Source organism: Eupeodes corollae, chromosome 1 (assembly GCF_945859685.1).
Source record: "Eupeodes corollae chromosome 1, idEupCoro1.1, whole genome shotgun sequence".
NCBI lineage: Eukaryota > Metazoa > Arthropoda > Insecta > Diptera > Syrphidae > Eupeodes > Eupeodes corollae.
The window spans coordinates 123885238-123909560 of NC_079147.1; the positions used below are offsets into that span (position 1 = coordinate 123885238).

Sequence of the window (24323 nt, forward strand, 5' to 3'; positions counted from 1 at the left end):
AAAAAAAAAAAATGTGAACAACAAAAATGTTAGATACTTAGAATTGCTGCTGTAGTTGTTCCAGTTTTAAGTAGTTTATAGGTAGAATAGGTAGTTTAAGTTAGCTTTAAGTTTTATTTAAGGCCTTATTTTAAGTAGTTTTTAAGTAAGAATAAAAATGGATATCGATATTACTTTTTTTCAAATTTTCTAATAAATACAAAAATAAATAAAATATAAATTAGGGCCGAAAGGCATTAGCATTAAGTATTATTGTTTATCTAAGAGTGTACGTATGGGACCTGTTTCCCAGTCTATAGTTATTCTTTCGTTAAAAATTTGGTCGTTCATTTTTTTTTTTTTGTAAAAGCTTTGCCGTTGCTATCACGGCACAATAAAAGTTGAGTTCAAACGAGAAGGTCGTGTTTCTATTTCTTACAGTCTACAATCAAACGGACTTTACATTTGGTCCGTTCGAGCCGAATTTGTGCTAAAATAACAATACCTAACTAAAATTAATTCGAGTTTGCTGAATTTCTTAGTTTCATCTCAAACGGCGAGAGACACGAGGAAAACTGTTTTTGTCGGTTCGGTTATGTTTTCGGCAATACTTTATTGCAATTTGCGGTTCGTGTGTGCATAACACCTAATAAAGTGCAAAAACCAACCACAAAATAGTTAAATTATTTCGTGTTTCATTAAACAATTCAAATCACGAGCAAATCGAGATTTGCAGACGATCCATTACCTTTCTCGCAACGGTAATTCTTTTAAAAAGAAGAGAAAAGCTTCTTTGTCTTTCCTGTTGTGTTGCTTAGTGTGCGAAGTAAAAAAACCGAAGAGAAAGCTTCTCTGTCTTGCGCTTGGGTCATCCTCATCTGCATGTGTGAAGTTTAAAAGAGAAAAGGACTTGCTTGTGAGTGTAGTGGTGTCGTCGCGTCGGTCGTGTGCTAAGTGCATTTCTTGTGGGTACGAAATACCTGCAATAAAAAGTAAAAACAACAACCACCCAAATAACTTTCATCATCCAAATTAAAACGGTGCTCTTTATTCATGCATGTATACTCCTCTTACACTCTTCGCGAGTTGAGTTGTCCGCGCATAATATACAAGAGAAAATAATAGGGGAAATCAAATGTGTGTCTATGTGCATGAAATTTGTGAGTTTCATTAAAAACCGAATGCACATACGTCAACATTAGAGCAGTCACTTTTGAATTTAAAATACTTTTTTTCTTTTTTAATATGGATGTCTTAAAACGTCAACGTGCTGTGTTAAAAGGGCAAGGTACGCTAATTTCGGCTGCTTGTCAAACATATTCGCTACAAGTGTCAAAAGCACGGGCTTTAAAAACAAAATTAGACGGCTATATGACCGATTTTGAACGAATTCAAAATGAAATAGAAGACTTGTTAGATAATGAAGCAAATTTATCATCCGAAACCGACTATAGAGTCGAGTTCGATGGTTCGTACTATAATAATGCTGCTATTTTATCTGACATACTTGAATCGCAGGGTGTTTCTAATCCATTAGGTGGGGGAGCGAGTGATGAGCTTAATAAATCATTGCAAATTTTAACTGACAATCAGTGCGCGTTAACCGAAATGTTAAAAACAGTCAGTGAACAATCGCGTAAATCCATAAACATAACAAAGGTTCATTCGAATACGCGACTTCCACATACGAAACTACCGGAGTTTCATGATGGCTATGACGAGTGGATGCGGCTTCACGATTTGTTCGTCACGACGGTACAGCCAAAGGACAATATTTCGGGAGCCGAAACAATGGACTATTTGCTTCCATGCCTTAAAGGCAACACGTCGTCGGTCATAAAACATTTGTCCCCCAACAATGCAAATTTTGACGTTGCATGGAATCTGTTAAAATCGCTTTATGATGAACCCCAGTTTATAACGGTTGCACACTTCGATAAGCTTTTTGAGTTTCCAATGCTTAAAGGCACCGGTTTAGACGAAATAAAGTGTTTCTTTAGAATTGTAAGCGAAAACATAAATGCGTTAAGTGCTCTTAAAAAAGCCAGTCGAATCTTGGAATACGCTATTAGTGTACGTGTCGCAAAAAAGATGGACGAAGAAACTCGAGTGTTGTGGGTCCGAGCCACTAAAACCAAAGCAGATCCAACTATCGAAGACCTTATTGATTTTTTAAAGGATCGCATAAAAGAACTCGAAAGCCTTAATTTATCGCAGGACATGCGTGTTAATAAAAAAGTTGCCTTTAAAACTCCGAGTAAACGCGTCCTAAGCACATCTGTACAACCGTGTTTAAAATGTAAACGAAAACACTATTTGTACAAATGTACTGAGTTTCGCAATCTTTCGGTACCGGCGTGTGAACTAGTGCAGTCAAATAAAATTTGTGAAAATTGCCTCCGCGTGAAACATAACATCTCTGAGTGTAAATTTTCTGTACGTAAGCTTTGCTCGCAAAAGCATAATACGATGCTACATCAAGGTCACGTTGGGCCTGACGTAAGTTTACCTAGTTGTTCAAAAAATATAGCTTGTGGAATGTCGGTACATTCAGTTAATAAAGCGCTCCCGGAATGCTACACATTTTTACCTACGGCTACAGTTTTTATTGTTGATGTTAGCGGCCAGCTACATAAATGCCGAGCATTGCTTGATTCCGGGTCGCATGCAACGGTAATTTCAGAAGATTGTACACAACGCTTAAATTTGAAGAGATCTCACGCCAGAATACCTATTCATGGAATTGGTCAAAACGGCAGTTAATTGGGAACAAGAGGAGTTGTAAGTTTGAGTTTACACTCATCAGGTCAAAGGCATATATACTCACAAAATTGACTGGCGATAAACCTACCTTACCGGTTCCGAAATCAAATCTTGGGTTTTTCCATAATCTTCATCTAGCGGATCCTCAATGTTCGATATTCTGCTCGGATATGATGTTTTCATCGATATCCTATCGGATGGTAAAATCGTGCATCCGTCAGGTTCGCCAACAGCTCAAAACACTGCTTTCGGGTGGATACTCGCAGGAAACATTTTATCTGATAGTCAGCAACAATTTAAAATCTTTAAAACTGCGATTGATCTCGATTATGTGCTCCAAAGATTTTTGGGATATGAGCATATCGAAAATCACTTCTTTTCAACCCACTGGCCCGATGGTCGATATGTAATAAGGCTTCCATTTAAAACGTCAACCGTTGAGTTCGGAAACTCACGGAATGCGGCGCTTCGTGTCCTTCATTCGATCTAAAGAAGATTTGTCAATAATCCTGATCTAAAACAGGAATATATATGATTAATGCGTGAGTATGAGCTTATAGGTCACATAGCATCCTTTGCGCCGAGCGAATTACATCAGCCTTCCTTTTATATGCCTCACCACGCCGTCTTAAAACCCTCTAGCACAACGACGAAGCTTAGGGAAACGGAAATGGAGCTTCAGAAATGGGCTTCTAACTCTTCGACATTCCTTTCAACATTTGAAGCCGAAAGCCACACAATTTCTAGTGAACTGCTTATGGGTGACTCTAGCGTTAAATTACTTGGGTCAGTTTGGGATACTGAAGCTGATATCTTCAAATTCAGTTTACAATTAACGTCGTTACGATCTGCAAAGCCTGTAGCTGGATAACGCTTGGAATATATATATTTTGACTTTTACTCCTTAGTAATTTAGACGTGGTACGGCGAGTAGCCTAGTAAACCTTGACCCAAAAGCGAGTAGGCTCTTTAGGGCGTCTATATTACTATAATTATATCAAAAATTGGTTTGACTCCAGCGAGTTGCTTAATTAAGTCAAACACAATCTTTGAATGTTAAATAAGAAGTGAGTGTTTTAATTTTAGTGTTTTCTTTTTATACAAAATTTGTCGATAAAATAATGCCTGTATTGGTATTCAAAAATACTTCGATATTCAATAAGAATTCCCATAAAATGCAGCATCAGCATAATAGCCATGCACTTCAAGTGTTTTGGGCTAGCTTGCTTATGATGCATATTTTACTACCATAAGTCAGCGACCCTTAATTATGATTGTTTTTTTCAATCACTGAAAGTGTTTTGTATATTTGGTGTCATATAGTATAGCTTGTGCACTGAAGGTGCCAGTTGAACTATATGAGCATTTATTTATAGCTATATGCACAATGCACTGAGTGTGCCAACGGAAGTATGAATGTTGTATTGTTTGTGCTTTGGCTTTGCTATAGCTGATCATGAAATGTTATGCTGTGGAAATATGGATATTAGACATCGAAGCAGTTTGAATGTTCTATTAATTGTTTTGAGGTTTGAGGCAGTTAATTAAGTGATCGCTGGTGCGATCCCTTCACAGATCCCAGATCTCCAAGTGATATACTTAAAAAACAAAGTACAAATAGCTCATAAAAACGCTAGGGATACTTTGATAAGCAAGAAAATTAATAGGAAGACAAGGTACGATACAGATGTAAAAGAAATCCGCGAATTCATGCAGCTCAATCAATTCCTCCTTTTCATGCTGGATCCATCGAGCAATACGAATCAACGCAATGTTTTTAAGATCAGTCCTAATATCAGCCCATTCCTCGTAGAGTTCTGAAGGAATTATCAAATCCCAACTTGCTCCTTTAAGCCATAACTTCTACATAAAAAGTTTTATTTTGATTACGGTAGGAAAAAGCAATCCTAGTGGATCAAAGATCCGAGCGATATCAGAGCGAAATAAGTATATTGCTCGGATCTTTGATCCACTAGGATTGCTTTTTCCTACCGTAATCAAAATAAAACTTATGTAGAAGTTATGGCTTAAAGGAGCAAGTTTAAGCCATAACTTCTACATAAAAAGTTTTATTTTGATTACGGTAGGAAAAAGCAATCCTAGTGGATCAAAGATCCGAGCGATATCAGAGCGATATAAGTATATTGCTTTCTCTAACGCTCCAATGCTTTCATGATGGTAGGCAATGGACTATAGTTGTTCTATCTTTAACAAACTACACATATCTTTAAAAACTTTATTTATAAACTCGTTACCTTTATCAGATGCTATAGTTCCAGGGACTTCATATCTAAGAATAAAAGATTCGACTAGCCCTTTAGCTACTGTATTAGCTTCCTTATTTGGTAAAGCTATTGCTTCAGTGAATTTAGTTAATTCGTCTTGAAGAGTAAGAATATATTTTGACCCATTTTCTGATTCGTCAAGGGTCCTACTAAATCAAGAAAAATTTTATCGAAGCCTGATTCTGCTGTTGACGGTATAGTCATAGGTTGCTTCTTTGGTTGCATATGTTTGTTACGTTGACATATTGGGCAGTGCTTAACGTATGTCGTCACATCGTTTTGCATGCCTGTCCATAAATATCTTTTTTTAATGTTTCGCAACATGCGATTTATACCAGCATGCCCACTCGTTGGTAACATATGATAATCATGTAGTATTAATTTAATTTTGCAAGGGTCTGTTATTTTAATTTGTTCATCTATTATGTGCACTTTTATTCTACTTTCTTTAAATATTCCTTCAACATTTTGTCAAATGATGCTGATCGGTCAATAGTGCCATTCTTGGATTCCTTCTCATTATTCATTTGCGGTTCACAATTTTTCTGTACGTCCTTCAACAACATTTTGTCAAATGATGCCGATCGGACATTAGTACTTATCTTGGACCGGTTTAAAATTAAACAATTACTTCCAGGAATATATCCCAATATAAGAGTTGGACTTAATACTCTAGTGCCCTTTATTTTTGCAAAATCTTCATCTTCTTCTTTAAAACTGCTAATTATTTTTAACTCAACTACTTTCAAACCCGTTTCCGGAGCTTTTAAAAGTTCACTGATGATTTTTTCTTTGGGGGGATTTTCTTTGTTTTTTGGATTTCTTTGATTCTGCTCTTGTGATACAAACGTAAAGTTTTTGTAAGTCTTCTGAATGAATTTGTATTCTACTTAGAGCATCTACAGTGCAGTTGTTTTTCCCTGGTGTATACTCTACATAAAAAGTATATTCTTCTATTAATAGTCTAAATTTGGTTAATCGACTGGAAGGTTCTTTAAGTGAAAATAGATATACTAAAGGCTTATGATCGGTTAATATTTTAAAACGTCTTCCGAAAAGATACGGTCTGAAATGCTTTACTGCCCATACTATAGCAAGTAATTCTTTTTCTATAATACTATAATTCTTTTCTGCTTTGTTAAGAGATTTACTTCCATAAGCAATTGATTTATCTTCATAATTGGATAACACAGAACCTAAACCAAATAAAGATGCGTCTGTTCGGAGTATGAATTCTTTTTCAAAATTTGGGAACTGTAAAACATTTGGACTTATAAGCAGTTCTTTAAGTAAATTAAAAGATGTGTTGCAATCTTCCGAGATTTTAAAATCTACGTTCTTTTTTAATAACCGATTTAAAGGTATTGCCAGTGTAGCAAAGTTTGGTATGAATTTTCGGTAATCTTCTTACTTCATCTGCGTTTTTGGGAGTTGGGTAATTTATCATTACATTCGACTTAGATTAATCGGGTATTATATCATTACTGGATATTATGCGTTCTAAATATAAAACTTCTTTTCTAAGAAAAGCCCATTTTCTAGGATGGATTTTAAGATTTACTTCCCTAAATCTTTCAAAAACTTCCATTAAATTTTTATTATGGTCTTCTAAATTTCTACCGAAGACTATTAAATTGTCAAGATATACAAAGCAACGTGAGTAAGTTAGACCTGACATAGCTACAGACATCATTCTTGAAAAAGTGATGGGTGATATTTTTAAACAAATGGGAAGTCGTTTCATTTGATAATGTCCGTTTTCTGTTGAAAAGGCCGTGCAAGATCTGCTTTTTTACTCTAATTCCATTTGATAATAACCTTGGCTTAAATCTATGCATGAAAAATATGTTGCACCTCAAACCATATCAAATATGTCAGTTATATTGGGTAATGGAAATTTATCATGCTCAATAACATCGTTTACTTTTCTATAATCAATTACCAATCTGACTTTTTTTATTCCGGTTATGGGATCTTTTTTCTTGGGAACTACAAGAATAGCTGAGTTCCAGGCGGATATTGAAGGTTCTATTATATCATCTTTGAGCATCTTTTCTACTCCTATTTGAATATCTTTTTTCTGAGAATGAGGTAATCTATATGGTTTGGTATATTTTGCAGTAGCTCCTTCCTTGAGTGATATGTGGGCCTGACCTATATGTGTGTATATTAATTTGTCGCTTTCTAGGTTAAAAAAAATATCTTGAAATTTAGAACATATAGCTTTGAGTTCATATTTTTCCTCCTCATAAGAGTTTCGAAATTTATTTCTTTAAGTAACTGTTTTGTTCGTAAATTTGAAGGTTTTATAGTTTGTTCGTATGCTATAGTATTCTGATATTGGTTTGGACTTTTGTTCTATCCATTTGATTCTTACTTCGGATTCTCGGGTATTCAAAATTTTAATTGGAATTTTACCGTTTCTCGACTGAGAAATAGAATTTGCCATAAAAACTCCTTCACAAAATTCTTGTGAATCGAATATTCTGGTATCTAAATGTTTACTATTAAGCCAATAGATGGCTTCGGATCTGGGTACGATGGTAAGTGAAATAAGTTGTTCTGAGTTTAATATTGGAAGTGAAATTTGGAAAGCTTCTGAAGATAATTTTAATACAAAGTGTTCTAGATCTATTACTGCCCCAAAATCTTTAAGAAAATCAGCACCAATGATTCCATCTACAGGTACTGGAAATGAGTCTTGTACTACATGAAAAGTCTAGGACGTTTCGTGTTGTCCTATTGTAACGCTATTTATGCTAGTGCCTACTGTTCTTAAATTACCGGAAATACCCTGCATTGTTATACTTCGATATTCAATAAGAATTCCCATAAAATGCAGCATCAGCATAATAGCCATGCACTTCAAGTGTTTTGGGATAGCTTGCTTATGATGCATATTTTACTACCATAAGTCAGCGACCCTTAATTATGTTTGTTTTTCTTCAATCACTGAAAGTGTTGTTGTATATTTGGTGTCATATTATATAGCTTGTACAACGAAGGTGCCAGTTGAGCTATATGAGCATTTATTTATAGCTATATACACAATGCACTGAGTGTGCCAACGGAAGTATGAATGTTGTATTGTTTGTGCTTTGGCTGTGCTATAGCTGATCATGAAATGTAATGCTGTGGAAATATAGATATTAGACATCGAAGCAGGTTGAATGGTTTATTAATTGTTTTGAGGTTTGAGGCAGTTAATTAAGTGATCGCTGGTGCGATCCCTTCACAGATCCCAGATCTCCAAGAGGTAGGTGTAATCTGATTTCGCTCGGATCATTGATCCACTAGGATCCCTTTTTCCTACCGTAATCAAAATAAAACTTTGTATGTAGAAGTTATGGCTTAAAGGAGTAAGTTGGGATTCGGTAATTCCTTCAGAACTTTACGAGGAATGGGCTGATATTAGGACTGATCTAAAAAACATTGCGTTGATTCGTATTGCTCGATGGATCCAGCATGAAAAGGAGGAATTGATTGAGCTGCATGGATTCGCGGATGAGTCTTAGTCCGCGTATGCTGCAGCAGTATACTGTCGTGGGCTCGTTTGTGCTAAAACGCGTGTCGCACCAGTTTGAAAAAAGTTGACCATTCCCAAGCTTGAGTTGTGCGGCGGTTTACTGCTAACCAAGCTGCTTAGTAAGACTAAAGAGTCACTCATCTCACATATCATCGAATGGTATGCATACACAGATGCGTCCACAGTGTTGCATTGGATCCAGGGATATTCTCGCTCTAGAAACGTTTTTCCCGATAATCGATTAGCCCAAATTACTGCTCAACTACCGTCTTCAGTTTGCCATTATGTGCGTTCTGCAGAAAATCCAAGATTTGTGGTTTTAGAGGAAATATGCATAATTATTTGCCTTCATTAAATTTATGGTGGAAGAGGCCGTTATTCCTTCAAGAATCAGAGGTTATTTTCACGCAATTACCCAATTTAAAGCTAGCCGTCGAATAAGCCAAAGTTTTTTGTTTCGCAAGTGGGATATTTGAGTGGGATATTTTTTAATGGTCTAGTAGCCTCAACCGACTTTTTTGCGTCGTTGCGCAGTATATACGTTTAATTGGTAAGTACCGTAGGCCTAGGATTCCATTGAATATCTTGTGGCTGTCACCGAGTGACATTCATTCGGCTTAGATCGCTGTACTTAGATTATTACAAAGAGCATCGTTTTTGTAATTGTTTAATTCGTGATAAACCCGTCCCAGCGAAAAGTAAAAATTTTCAAATGAACCCGTTTATTGATGAAGATGGTGTGCTACGTGTAGCTGGTAGGTTGTCCAATGCCGAGGTGCCATTAAATTTCCTGTAACATTAAAGTATCCTGTAATCCTTCACAAGAAGCATCGGTTAACAGACCTCATCGTTATCCATATGCGAAATCTTTACGCGGGAATTCACCAAATGACATACTTATTATCGTTGGAGCATTTTATCGTCGATGTACACCATGCGTTAAAGAGATGCATTTATAAATGTCCAGATTGTATGAAACAGCGTGCTATTCCCTTTAAACAACAGATGGGAGATTTACCTACGCAGCGACTGGAACCAGCATTAGCTTTCAACAACACCGGCGTCGATTACGCTGGACCTTTTATTTTTAGTTCATGAAAAGGTCGTGGTGCCAAGCGATTTAAAACCTATATAGCCTTATTCATCTGCTTAGGTACCAAAGCTCTTCATTCAGAAGAAGTTACGGATTTGACCTCAGAAGCCTTTATAGCTGCCTTAGGACGCTTTGTTGCAGGCGCGGCCATTGCGACACCATCTTCAGCGACAATGGCACGAATTTCGTAGGCGCCAATAATCAAGTTCGCGAATGGTCCAAACAATTTCTCTCAGACCAATTTGAAGGTGATGTCACAGACGAATTCACGGCCAGGGCATAAATTGGCGATTAATACCTCCACATTTCGGCGGTCTGTGGGAGGTCGGCGTCAAAACGGAGAAATTTCATCTCCGCAGAACACTAGACAATACCATAATTTCGTACGAGGAATTTACAATACTTTGTAAGATAGAAGCTTGCGCCAACTCTCGACCGTTGTGTTTCCGTTTTGAAGGAGACGTTGATCCTCTTACGCCAGCAATTTTTTTAGTTTTGCGTACCATGACAAGTGTTCCTGGCCAGCCCATAGAAGATGGAGTAAAAACGTTAAAGAGATGGCAGTATGTTCAGCGACTTGTTCAACAGTTTTCGAAAAGGTGGTCGAGTTATTACATCAGTCAGCTCCAAAACAAAACAACTGGGCTGAGAAGCTCAAGAAAATCGACATAAATGATATCGTTATCGTCAAAGAAGACATTCAGTCTCTATGCCAGTGGCTCGTTGGTAGAGTTACTTAAGGTTATCCAGGACCTGATGATTTAGTTCGGGTTGTATCCGTGAGAACATCAAAGGGAGAAGCAAAGCGACCGATTTCCAAGCTATGTCCGCTATTCATAGATATGTAGTTGAAATATCTTTTAACGGCGGGAGGATGTTTACAAGTCTATAGTTATTCTTTCGTTAAATATTTCGTCGTTAATTTTTTTTTGTAAAAGCTTTGCGGTGGCTATCACGGGACAGTAAAATTTATGTTCAAACGAGAAGGTCGTGTTTCTTTTTCTTAAAGCGAAGATTATAAATTATAAGTAAAAGACAATTTAAAACTACAGTTCTCAATTAAACGGACTTTACAGGACCATTAAGTTATGGATAATTAGGCTAGTTTTATGAATTTTTGTCTAGCTTTAAGGTATGTTTAAAATTGAATTAATAAAAATGAATTTAAAAAAAATAATTAAAAAAATAGCATATGCCATCTATTATTTCTTTCACGGTTACTGCCTCTTGCGAGGAATTGACAAATCCTTCAAGAGTAATTCTTGTCATAAAAAAGTGCTTTCTCAAATTAGTTGTTCGGATTCGGCTTAGGTCCCCTCCATCCCTGACAACAGTACTCGCACACAGGAATTGTTGAGAGTCTTAAGTCACTAGTTCTCAACGGACTGTTGCGCCACCCAATTTTTTTAATTGGTACAGAGGGAAATACTAAAACTGCAGTAAGCTGTGGACTATTTTGTGCAACTTCCATGCATTACCCATAACAGCATCCATCTTACTGTAAAAAATGGCAAGCACCACTTTTTGCGCTAAGTTGAATTCTATAATTAGACATTTTGGTGATGACGGTCAAGTTTATTATCCCTGAGTAGTATTCTCCTATCATTTTCGACTGTTTAACACTTACTGTAACATTTTCTTTTTAGCACCATATCGGCTGACGACATGCATAGGTTCGATGCCTTCAGAACAGTCACAGTGCTATGGTCGTTGCACTTTAAAAAAAGTATTTTACGGGCACTAGTGTAGCTTTGATCAAAATATCCTAATTTTTTTTAAGTCTGAATTCGCGAGGACATTTTATACTCCTGTACAGTTCCGATATCTCGAAAATCTTTTTTTTTTTGGCAAAACAAGTAGATCATGTGATGTAAAAAAATTGGCAAAAAATACAATGCACAATCTGTAGGATTTGTAACTTTGTCCAAAAAATCAACAACAGCTCAAGATCCAAGCGGTATATGCCGCTTCGCCATTATGACTTTTTGCTTACAGAATAGGTGTCGAATTGATAAAAATAACCATAACTGCTCGTCGAAGAGTGACTTTCATAGTATTTCACCACCGACTAATCACAAAAATGTTTGCATGCATTTTGGATAACAAATTTTTGGTTAAGAAGTGTTGCTAGAGGCCTTATTTTTGCCATGTAAAGCGAAATACCCAAAAAGACTTTCAAACCGTATTCCGTGAACAAAACGTTGTGGGTGATTGCGCTGCATAAACGGGGGACTGTTCAACAATAAGATTTACTACTTCTTTATCAAATAAAGTTTCCAAAATTTAAACTTTCGACTTCCTATTCAATGTAGTTACAATGTTTACCTTTTGTACAAAAAAAAAATCTTCTTTGCATTTCAATTGAACATAAATTCTAAGCCCATTTTGAAAAATGTACATCGCAAAACGTTGTGTACATTTTTCAAAATGGGCTCTTGTAGCGTTACATTATCTTCACTGTCACTGCTACAAAACACCTCTACATCACCTGGAACATAATATGGCATGGTGAAGAAACAAGATCTTCAGCATCACCTTTCTGCACAAGTCGAAACTGCTATGACTTAGTCCTAAGTTCTGAAAGTTTCTGTAGTTAAAACTTGATAGTTTCATGCTATGAAACTCCCAATAAATTTGAACACTTATCTAATATTTATGTAAAAATTATTACTTACCAAATGCTTTCAAAAGCATTTTTTTAGTAAGTTATTTGCAATATGAAAACACAAGCTGTTAAAGTTCGAAATTCAGTTATGATGCTCAATCACAGGGCAAATTTAATTTGACGCCTACTGAAATAGCACAAAACTAATTGACACAAAGAAGAATATAACTGTTTTCGCTGCAGATATTTTTTTTCAGCGAAGTTGTACAGTATCATTATCATTTGACGTATGGAAATACGTATTTCATCACTTAGATTGTATGACTGAAGAAATGGTGAGTAACAATGGTACTCAAACTAAGATATGTTATTATCATGGCTAGCTCCAAGATAAATATGTATATAATATATTTTTCATACTATTGACTTTTTATTTTCAGGCGATATTTTAGGTGTTGTGGTGTAAATGATCGATTCGAACTACTTGAATGGCTAGCTATATCTATTAAATAATTAATGTGTAGATGAGCATTATTCTATTTTAGGCGTTTAATGTAATCGAGCAGTTATTCTTTCTCCTCTAAAATGTATAAGGTCCCCGTTCTGGTCCAGAAGTTTTAACATGTTAGCACTTATTCGCTTGGTAAATAGATGATATTTGTTTAGACTTCTTATACTCCGACCCTGTTTCTGGTGAAAATGCAGGCATTGTATGTTTGGGTGTATTAATAAATAAGAACTGGTGATGATATAACAGTCAACTCGTATTACATTTACTCTATTGTCATAACAAATTCACAAGCATAATGTAATCATTTGTACATACAGTTCGTTATTTATTGAAAATTACAACCATATGAAAATCTTAAACATAAATGGCCACCGTTAAATAATTTATTAACTTTATATCTTGCATAATTGCAATTAAATTTTAACTTTAATTCAAGAAGGTTGAAGATGTCCAAGGCAATCAAAATATTCAATTTGTATGTCTTTCTTGAAATATACTGCCCAATGTGTTCCAGGTCCAGTTGATGATTCAAGATTTACATTCATTTTGCTAAGGATTATGTTGTGGTAAATAATCTCTCATACAAACTCTTTGAAAATTCAAAATGAAAAATTTAAACTTCTCAAATCTATTTAATTTAAAACACGGTTAGGTAACAAATTTAGAAGTTTTTTGTTTGAGGTTTTAAATTAAGCCAAAAATCTTTGCAACTCTTGCAACGCCTCCTGATAAAGCTCCAAGAGCTGAACGTGCACCAAACGATGGTAGAAAAACCGGAATCACACCATCAATTTTAGGCACAGAAATAAATCTGTCTTAATTGTTTTCTTAGCAAATGTTTTTTCTTGTTCATTCTAGATCGCTAAAAGATTTTGTATCTTTCATATTATTCGCTTTCATCACTTTTTTTTATAAAAAGAGTTGTTTAGCATTCTTAGCTATTTTACCCAATTTTTATTCGTGAAAAAAACCATACCTAATTTTGTTTTAGCTTTTATAAGATTGGTAGCTAATTATGCATTTGTTTTTTTTTTTTCAGATATACTAGGATGTGTAAATTGAAACGATCGGATGTTTTTTTAAAATGCAGAATAAGATATGTGGTGTTGTTTACAGGACTTAGCGCTAGAATGATAATTTGTAATGTCGCTTTTGAAAATACTAACTCAACATTTATAGGATCTTAATTTAAGTTTTAATAACTATAAGCTTAATATGACGTTTCGTATGTTCTGTTTTTTGGAATACTTATCATGGATACATGGTAATTGACAAAGATAGTCCCTTGAGCGAAGGTTGATACAGAAAAAGTTGATAATAAAAAATATTAAAAAGATAGAAACTAGTACACATGTAACATAATGGAAATAATATTGAAGTTGGAAACAAACATTTCAAAGGAACAAAGGTGTTATATATGCTCACATTTAGGAAAAACTTTGACCAAACATTTAAACCAATGAAGATTTAAAAAAATAAAACAATATATCACATGACACTAAATATATAAAAATTATAAGTATATTTACATATAGGAGTATCAACAAACACTTTTAGTGCCCTATGAACATTTTCTTCGTCCTAACTTCAACCGGATTCACCAAAAAGCGGAATAATGCAATTATCAAAACTAAAAAAAGACTATATATTGTAACAATCCCAATAAACTCGTAGATCGACTGAGACTTCTAATTAACTAACAACAAATCGGTCATAATAACCCCTCTAATAAAAAAAAAATAAATACTGTAGTACCCGTGGCATGATGGTTAGTGCGTTGGACTGTGTATTATTGTTTATCTTAGAGTGTCCGTATGGGACCATTAAGTTAGTTGTACGTTATGGATAATTAGGCTAGTTTTATGAATTTTTGTCTAGCTTTAAGATAGGTTTAAGATTGAATTAATAAAAATGAATTTTAAAAAAAAAAGTGCGTTGGACTGTCATGCAAGGGGTCTTGGGTTCAATCCCTGCCTGTGCCACCTTAATTTAAAAAAAAAAAAAATTTCGCGGGTACTGCCTCTTGCGAGGAATTGACAAATCCTTCAAGAGTAATTCTTGTCATAAAAAAGTGCTTTCTCAAATTAGCCGTTCGGATTCGACCTAAAATTGCAGGTCCCTTCCATTCCTGACAACAGTACTAGCACACAGGATTGGTTGTGAGTTGTAAGTCACTAGGCCCTGGTTTATAACGGACTGTAGCGCCACCCAATTTATTTATTATTTATAATAAAAATACTTTAATCATTGACAAACTAATAAAAGTTAATTTTATTAAATAAAACGAAATATGAGTAGATACATTTGGTCACTTTTCAAAAAGAACTCTTCCCAGAGAAACAAGAGCATAGAATTAAGAGCCGAAGGCGCCATAAGGACGAGCCGTGTCTGGCAAGAAGAAAAATACCTAAGTAGTAATACAAATAAAAAAGTATAGATAACATCTGAATAAAATGCCATATGGAAACTTCATTAATTGTTGATGAAATTCTTCAGTTTTTAGAAACTTATCATCACATTTTACTCAAGGATAATAATAATCTTTTTGAAAATTACATTACATTACATACTACTCAGCACATATCTGTTGGGCTAGCGTTGAAGCGACTAACATCAGAATTAGTAGCATCATCTGTAGTTTTAATTTTTAATATTATCCTTTTGGATTTTCCGATTATTTGAATCTATTACTAAATTAATTAAAATACCAATTCCCAAAATCTTCTTTCATTTTCATGAACAAAGGTTTGTTCTTTCTTTTACTCTGCCCGTTGGTTACAAAAATTGTTTCTTCTTTCTTATATACTATATTTTTCCTATTCTTGTTAAAATTTCTTATCATTTTCTGTAAGTGTTTTTGAATTTTTACTTGTTGTCTATATAATTATGAAATATATCGGTCGATCGTTTGTCTGTCACCGTGTGAATAGTTTCGTTATATTATTTTGTAGCTAAAGTAATTATATCTTTAATGTCTTTAATATGTATAGTTTCTTTAACTATTCTAATAAGCTCCGTTAGAGTTGAGTGAATTCTCTCTATTGTACCGTAGCTCTTTGAGTGACTGGTGGTGCAGTTTTATGAGTTGTAGGTTGTACGCACATTTTGCAGAAGGTGAACAAAATGTTGCTTCCTTATCGGTTATCAACATTTTGACGTTACCAAAAAGCGGTAGTAGTTCTATCATTCTGTCTTTTGCTTCTGTCTTTGACTTTACTTGGGTTGTAACGAGATATTTTGAAAGTATTACGGTTTGAAATTAGAATCGGAAATGAGTTTCGAATAGAAACAAAAGTAGAATAGGGATACATAGAAGGGCCCCAGTACTGTAATTTTTTTACAACATTCTAGCAAAAGAAGACTGTTTTCATTTAATTAATATTTATCCAGTATGAAAAACAACAAACACAACATTCTTTGGAAACTAAAGCACAGTTTTTTAAATCGCTTTATATATGTACCAATACGTCCAATACTCAGCTGACGGCTATACCATATCCCAAGGAATAGTTATGTTTATATGAAAACTGTATTGAAATAATGGCAAATAAAATTAATTTTGAATTTTATTTATTTGAATAATGTTCAGCAAACTAATCAATTACTAAACATAATTTTTGGTTAGTTTGTAGCATTAAAAACTAATTGAGTCTGTGTATGTAAATTGTATTAATTAGCAGAGCTACCTGGTATATAATTTAATATAATATAATAAATAGATTTGTTAAACGTGACACGTTAAGCTAATAGATCAACTTCGATTTATCATTAGAGAGACGATAGTTCAATTTCACGACTTGAAAACGATGAACGAGGGCTCACGCAAAAACTAGGTTATTTTGGGTATTTTTCATATACCAATTAAAATTAGATATATTTTTATATCAATATCAGTTTTGTTATGAAAGGTATTGTAGTACCCGTGATGTGGTGGTTAGAACGTAGGGCTTTGGCCTGGGGCCAAACCTCAGACAAACCCTCCAATAGTTATTCTAACCATGAAAAGTGCTTTCTTAAATTAGCCGTTCGGCTTAAAACTATAGGTCTCTATTCTCCGTGAAAACAAAACTCGCAAGGGAAAATGGTTCTAAGATTTAGGTAGATGCCTATCCAATTTCGGTTCATCGTTGGGATTAACTTCTATTCAAAGAACTTCCGAATTTTTTTCCAAAATCGGCTGGACATCTTGTTGAAACCACATGTTCTGGAACAGGGTGAGAGGAATACCATCTAATAATAAAAAAAGAGGCTGGGATGCGACACACACTGATAACTTCCCATCCCGTCTGTCCATTTGTCTTACTTAAAAGTTTGTCTAGATTTCATTTTTTATGAAAAAACGGACTGTTGGATTTTTATATACAAATTACTGAATATCGAAAACAACATTTTCTGTGAAATAAAATAAGTTTGAAGCCAATATTTTTAATTTTTGAAAAGATATTTGAGTCGAAAATCAATTTTTACCAACTTTTGTTAATTTTTTTTAGGTTTGTAATTTTTTGTATAAAAACTGTCCATTCGATTTTTTTCCAAATTTTACTGAATGTTAACAACAATATTCTTTAAAATATAAAAGTAGTTTAAAGCCAATATCTACAATTTTTGAAAAGATATTTCAGTCGAAAATCAATTTTTACCAACTATTATACATTTTTTTTTTGTAAAAAAAACTGTCAATTCGATTTTTCTCAAAATGTGTCCTTATGTTGAAAACAATATTTTTTATAAGTAAAAATTAGTAAGAAGCTACTATCTCAAATTTTTGAAAAGATATTTGAGTCGAAAATCATTTTTTTCCAAGTTTTAGTATTGTTTTTTTGGTTTTTAATTTTTTGTAAAAAAAACTGTCAATTCGATTTTTTTCAAAATTTTACTGAATGTTGACAACAATATTTTTTGAAAGATAAAAGTAAATTAAAGCCAATATCTCAAAGTTTTGAAAAGATATTTGAGTCGAAAATCAATTTTTACCAACTTTTATTAATTTTTTTTTAAGGTTTTTATTTTTTGTAAAAAAAACTGTCCATTCGATTTTTCTCAACAATTTTCAGAATGTTGAAAGCAATATTTCTTATAGGAAAAAATAAGTTTGAACCCTAAATTTCAAGTTTTTGAATCGATATTTAATTTTTACCAACTTTGAGTAATGTTTTTTTAGATTTTTATTTTTTATAAAAAAAACTGTCAATTCGATTTTTCTCAAAATTTTATCAGATGTCAAAAACATTATTCTTCGTTGCACAAAATCGTTTTGGAGATGAAATCATATTTTAGTCGTAAAATTTGGGAGGTGACAATTTTTGTTTTCAGCTTTTTTGATTTATAAAAAAAACCGTTAAATAGATTTTTTCAAAAAATATACTTCATTGATATTACGTTACAATATATTATATAAAATTTAATTCAAGTCTCTAGCGTTTTTAGTTCGTAAGATATTTAGGGTTAACCAAAATTTTCACCTTTTTTTCAAACTGCTATGGTAAAAAAAACCACCCACGCAATTTTTTTGAGAGCCCTTTCTGCCTTATTATCTGTGTAACAAAATTTATTTGAAGTCGATATTTCTTTTGGTTCTTGAGCTATGGAAGACGAAAAAAACGTCGCGAACGTACGAACGTGCGTACACACGCACGCACATACATCTTTGTAAAAATATTTTATTTCAACTCTAGGGACCTTGAAATGTCAAAATTTTCAATTTGACAAATCGGACCCATTACAATAACTTTCTATGGGAAGTTAATACATTCTATTTTTTAAAAATTATAAATTATTATCTCTCCATACAACTTTGTCAATAAGATCTGGATGTTCTCGGCTTTAACTAAACATAATTTGGCAAAACTCTTTTCGGGTAATCCCTTGTTAATAAGGCACGTTGTAGGTGAAAGGAGTGTATGTTCCCCTAAACAGTCAATTGTAGTATCCCAGATGAGATAGTCAGGACTAAAAGCACTTGAACATCTTTCTGTATACTTTCTTGCTGCTAATCTATCTTTTCACATTCGCTATAAATAATATGCTCTTTGTTTTATAAAATAAATAGAGCCGAAAATAAATTTTGTTGAATATACTGACTAAACAATTTCATTTCATTAAATTTAATAAATGATCAGCTTACCTAGAGTAAACAAAAAAGTGTTACTTAGAAAGGATGTCACTTACTAACGTCTAAAAGACTTAATAGTTTTTGCAAATTCTTGGTTTATGTTTGTGGAATGTTATTTAGATGATCAATTGCAGCTGTTGGTAGTCTTAAAAAAATTTCCAACAGCTGCATAACCCATTAAAGAACTTTAATCATCATTGGAATATTAATTAATCCTTAGATGAAATATGGTCATTGTTATATATTCAGTTCTTGAAAGCTGTTTTGGGAGTGAACATATTATTATTAGTGTGAAATAATATCTCAACATAGTTAAATTATTTTGTTTGTCCTAACATATCGACGTCTTCTGCGTTTTTAATTTTAAGACTTCATTTAAGTCTTAACTTTTTTTTAAAAACCAGAGGATGTGGACTTCTACATGTTAGGACATATTTTTTGTTTGCTTTGGCAACGGGTAATTTATAGAAATTATTCCCAAGAAAAGTGATTTTAATAAAATAAGTTCTTGCTTACCTGTGGCCAATTTTGTCCCTATTTCTCATAAGTGCCTGTTCAGTGTCATCTTTATTTTCGAATTGAACATATGCTTCTCCTGTTGATCTTCCGCGTCTGTCCGTTACAATAAAAACACCATTGCGTTTTATGTTCAAACCTATACAAATATTTATGTGTTTATTAAATAATTTTGTAGTTATAGTATGAGGCCAAATGTGCCATTTTTTTATTTCATTTAAAATATAAAATTATTTTAAAACATTTTTATAGCAATCAATGCATTTTCAATGCGTTACCACCAATTTTGAACACACGTTTTTACCAATTTGCATGAAAAACATATAAAGCATGATTTTTAAAGAATTAATTGCTTCTTTGGCCTAAATCAATCGGTTTCTATCCCGATTTTTGTTGTTAATATTTGAAAGCAGGAAATAGTCGTTCTTCATCCATCAGTTAAATAGGGAAAAGGTCTTGTAGTGTACGAAAATGCACGTGCCGTAATAATTGGGACTGTTGGAAGTGTGACCATAGTATCTGCTTGCAAACCACTGGAAACTAACCTTAAAAGGTTTGGCTAATATGTTAATGTTATTTCCTCAGGTTGACGACATGCTGATAATCTTCCCGTACTCAAATCTCAGAAGAAATAAAATGACGTATATTGCAGCTGTCAAACGAAACACCATGTGCGCGGAGTAGGCTTTCTAGTCAGCTAAAAAGTTAAGTCTACTACTATACGCTTTGACACTTTAAGAGAAAGGCTATGCTAACTTCGCGTTTGAAGCAAACTTCAGAACATCAGCTTCATAACCGGGCCTACGAAGGAGTCAACTGACGAAAAGAAAGACTTACTGCGAACGAGCCGAAAGACCTTTAACGCCTGCTCAATTTATAATGTTAAAGTCATCCTTGCGGATTTTATTGCAAAAATAAGTCTAGGGCCACGGCGCGGCGCACTCACCCATTGTTTGCATGAAAACAATAATAACAACGGACATCGAGTCTTAGAATTGCCAGCATCAAAAAAGGTGATCGTTTCGAGTACCAGACCATGTGTTGATACACAGTCGTCACTACTTGAGCCTGATGATACAAACGTACCGAGGCGCCAATAGCGAAAAGGACTGCAAGGAGCTCAGAAGAACAGAAAAACGGCTTCATAGACAAAAAACAGCAAACTGGTAGAATAATTTGATCTGTGAACTTGAACAAAGCCCAGAGCGAGGTCCGTACCAGGTGCGGTAGTTCTACCAATCCTTCCAAAACATGACACACTAGAATAGAATAGAATAGAATAGAATAGAATAGAATAGAATAGAATAGAATAGAATAGAATAGAATAGAATAGAATAGAATAGAATAGAATAGAATAGAATAGAATAGAATAGAATAGAATAGAATAGAATAGAATAGAATAGAATAGAATAGAATAGAATAGAATAGAATAGAATAGAATAGAATAGAATAGAATAGAATAGAATAGAATAGAATAGAATAGAATAGAATAGAATAGAATAGAATAGAATAGAATAGAATAGAATAGAATAGAATAGAATAGAATAGAATAGAATAGAATAGAATAGAATAGAATAGAATAGAATAGAATAGAATAGAATAGAATAGAATAGAATAGAATAGAATAGAATAGAATAGAATAGAATAATATATTTATTTTTTCTTTCAAATATAAACTTTACACTTAATGTTTATAAACATAATAAAAAGAATTTGGCCTTGCTTGAAACTGTCTGCCAGATGCCAACTTATTTTTTATTATTGATCCTATGATTTACAATACAATGTTATTTAAAATTTTCATAAATTGCTCAAACAAAAATAGATATTTATTGAATATATGCAATGCATTTAGGAAAAAGAAAAACTTTATAAATTTTGTCAACAAGTTTGTTTTATTAAACATAATATATACAATTTGTATCTTAAATAATATGATACTTATGATAAATTTACATTTGTTGGCGCATAAAGGGCCTCACGTTATACAATGTCTTAAGTTTAAAAAAGAATATAGATATATAAATTACATGTCAAAATTATAAAAAAAAAAGTCAGCTGATCTCAGGGTGTTTATCCCCGGTTGTCAATGTATCAATCGTCAAAAAAAATCTTTTCTATACTTTATGGTTTTAATGCAATATTGGGCGACTCGACTCTACTGTTTTTTTAAAAGTATACAAATTTTAATTCTTTTAAAATGGGACGTCTGCTCTTGCAGGTTACAAGGAGCAAAATGTTCTGCGATCGTTAAAGTAAGGTCTATAGTTCAAATGGAGCAGTTCTCCTCCATTACGAAAAATATTTAAAATTTCAAACAAGCTCAATTCATCGGTGAAATAAATAAATTCATTAAAATTATACTCAAGTTTTGGGTATAAGGATCCACGCGATGACCCCTTGGATGTCTCTATTAGATCTGATCGTATTCGAGGATCTATTAATTCTAAAATGTGATTTTAATGTTCTCCTAAGGGATCCATTAAGAATATCTAAAGATCCCACACAACAAGAATACATCCTCCCACTTTTGAAACCAGATAATATTTCTTTTTCATGCTGTTATAAGGTCTTTCATGACATACTGCAAGTTCATTCTTAAAGTAAAGAGATATACAGGTGGCAGTATATCTCTTTACTTTATCGTTGCATTTTTTCCACCAGATCATACTGTTGATATTCCCATACTAGGGAGCCATAAGTCATTATTGATCTTAAAGCAGCTCCAAATACTTTCGATATTTCTGCCGTTACATGATGGATTAAACAAAAACAACTATGGTAAATGAGAGACTATTTTGTTTACAACAAAGTATACAATTTTTGTCATTATATTAGAAGCAGTGAATTATTAACGTTGTTTTGTGAAGTGATTACCTTTTTTTCTGAAAAGCGGTACAATTTATAAATTATTTGTTCTTGATTGAGCGTTAATAAAAAATGAGTAAGGAAAAATGTTTGACAGTGAAGGAAAGGCAAGAGTAGATGTGTATTGCTCTAAAGGTCTTTAATGCCTTGCTATAACCTGAAAACAAAATGAAAGTGATCATTGTGTCAGCAATTATTTAAAAAAACGATCGTCTTAATCGAAAAATTATAGGGAAATCACTTCCTCTGCCTTAAGACTTCGCTAAACGCTGAAGGTTATTTTTACCCACGAAAAAATATAACTTCGATGGTTATAAATATTATGTTCATGACCTGAGGAAAGAGGATCGTTTTTTAAACCGTCATCATAGCAAAGATGGAAGCGTTATCGTCTGGGCTCAATTTCATTTTATGGCACTATATACTTGGTAGTCCAAGATAACAAAAGACTGGAGAAAATTACAAGGCCTTGCTGTAATCAGCCTTGCTGTAATCAAAATCCCCAAAATTAGCGAGCCTTTGGGACCAATTTCATGGGTTTTCAGCAGGACAACTCTCCCATACACACAGCCCGAGTTGTAAAATCCTTTATTGCGAACCAAAACGTATACTTGCTGCGTTGGCCACCATATTCTCCGGACCTTAACATAAATGAAAATGTGTGGGGCTAGCTCACACGTAAGTTATATGAGGGAGAGAAGCAAAGATGCGCTAATTCATGGCAACAATTTGGCCTGGAGCTAGATTTCACTGGACTTCTTGGAATCTCTTTAGAAATCGCGAGTTATTTTGAAGGCTGGTGGCAGCACACATTATTAAAAACCTAATAAAAGTTAAAAAACATAAATTATTAGATTTTATTTTCATTTATTTGATGTTCTTCAATGTAATGACTATTTTTATAATGATTTATTTTTGCATATTCCTGACTCAATTAACAACTTTTCATAAAAGTTCCGTAAGCTTAATATTTTCTTTACCATATTTTGTTGTTAACAAAATAGTGTCTCATTTGCCGAAAACCACTTAAAGTTTTAAACCATCGTTACATTTTCTCCAAATCCCAAACTGACGATAAAGTATTTGCATACAGATTCTTCAAACCATTTAGAACTTTCGATGAAATTCCTTGCAAACTTAATTTATAAAAAAGGGATGTTTGATTCATACTATCAAAAGCCGCTTTAAAATCAATAAATAAAGCATACAATTTTTTTCGGTGTAAGAATCAACTGCATAGTATGTTATAAGAGGTGATCAGTCGTTGAACAATCTGCGGAAAGCCTATTGAAACTCGTTGAGTAATGTGTTTTCCTCTAGCTAAACTTCAAGTCTATGTAAGATGATGCTGGCAAATATTTTAGCAATACTATTCATAAAAGAGCTGCCTCTATAATTCTCGACCCTATTTATATCACCTTCGATTTGTTTAAAAAAATGCGTAGAGTATTTCAATCAAAATCAAACCATTGTTGTTTCCCTTTGACAACACAATATATTGAATATTGACTATTTAATTGAAGTGGTAAAAAGATCAATTATGCTCTGTTTATTGAATAATTTCATTCAGTCTTGCATGATAATTGAGCTTATCCCGTTCTCTCCTTAAGAGCTTAGGCAGAGGAATGATATCTGGTTTTACTTTTTTTTAGTAATGGTAACTCGTATAGGCATAGGGCCCAAAAAACTTAATGTTCACATTAAAATCAAATATCTCTAGAAACCAATTACCACTTATTCCGCAATAGACTTCAACCGAGGAACCTGTTCCTCCTATAAATGTCAATTCACCTGCCATGTCACCGTCAATTGAACCATTTAATATAAAAATATCTTTTGAATGTCAGTTTAAAATTCAATTACAATTATATTATTGTTGCTGAAACTACAAAAATCTTCATCTCAATTATTGCAATTTAAATATATTGAAAAAACATAATACAATTCATCTAATAAAGTTATTTTTGACTGTATGGTTGTCAATGGTAATAAAATAAAGCTACAGCTTGTATTAAAAGATTTATACCCTTAAGATATCCACCAATTGCCCGCCCACGAGTATGTA

At 33.4% G+C, this 24323-nt stretch overlaps 1 protein-coding gene across 2 annotated transcripts in view; it reads right to left on the bottom strand.

The window, feature by feature from the left end:
* LOC129938433 (heterogeneous nuclear ribonucleoprotein H2) overlaps positions 1 to 24323 on the bottom strand; it is a 100393-nt gene that overhangs the window by 66768 nt on the left and 9302 nt on the right. For both annotated transcript variants that reach the window (XM_056045991.1, XM_056045992.1), the window contains exon 4: positions 19391 to 19529. In XM_056045991.1, the coding sequence (XP_055901966.1) occupies positions 19391 to 19529 (139 nt within the window). The remainder of the gene's footprint in view (positions 1 to 19390; positions 19530 to 24323) is intronic.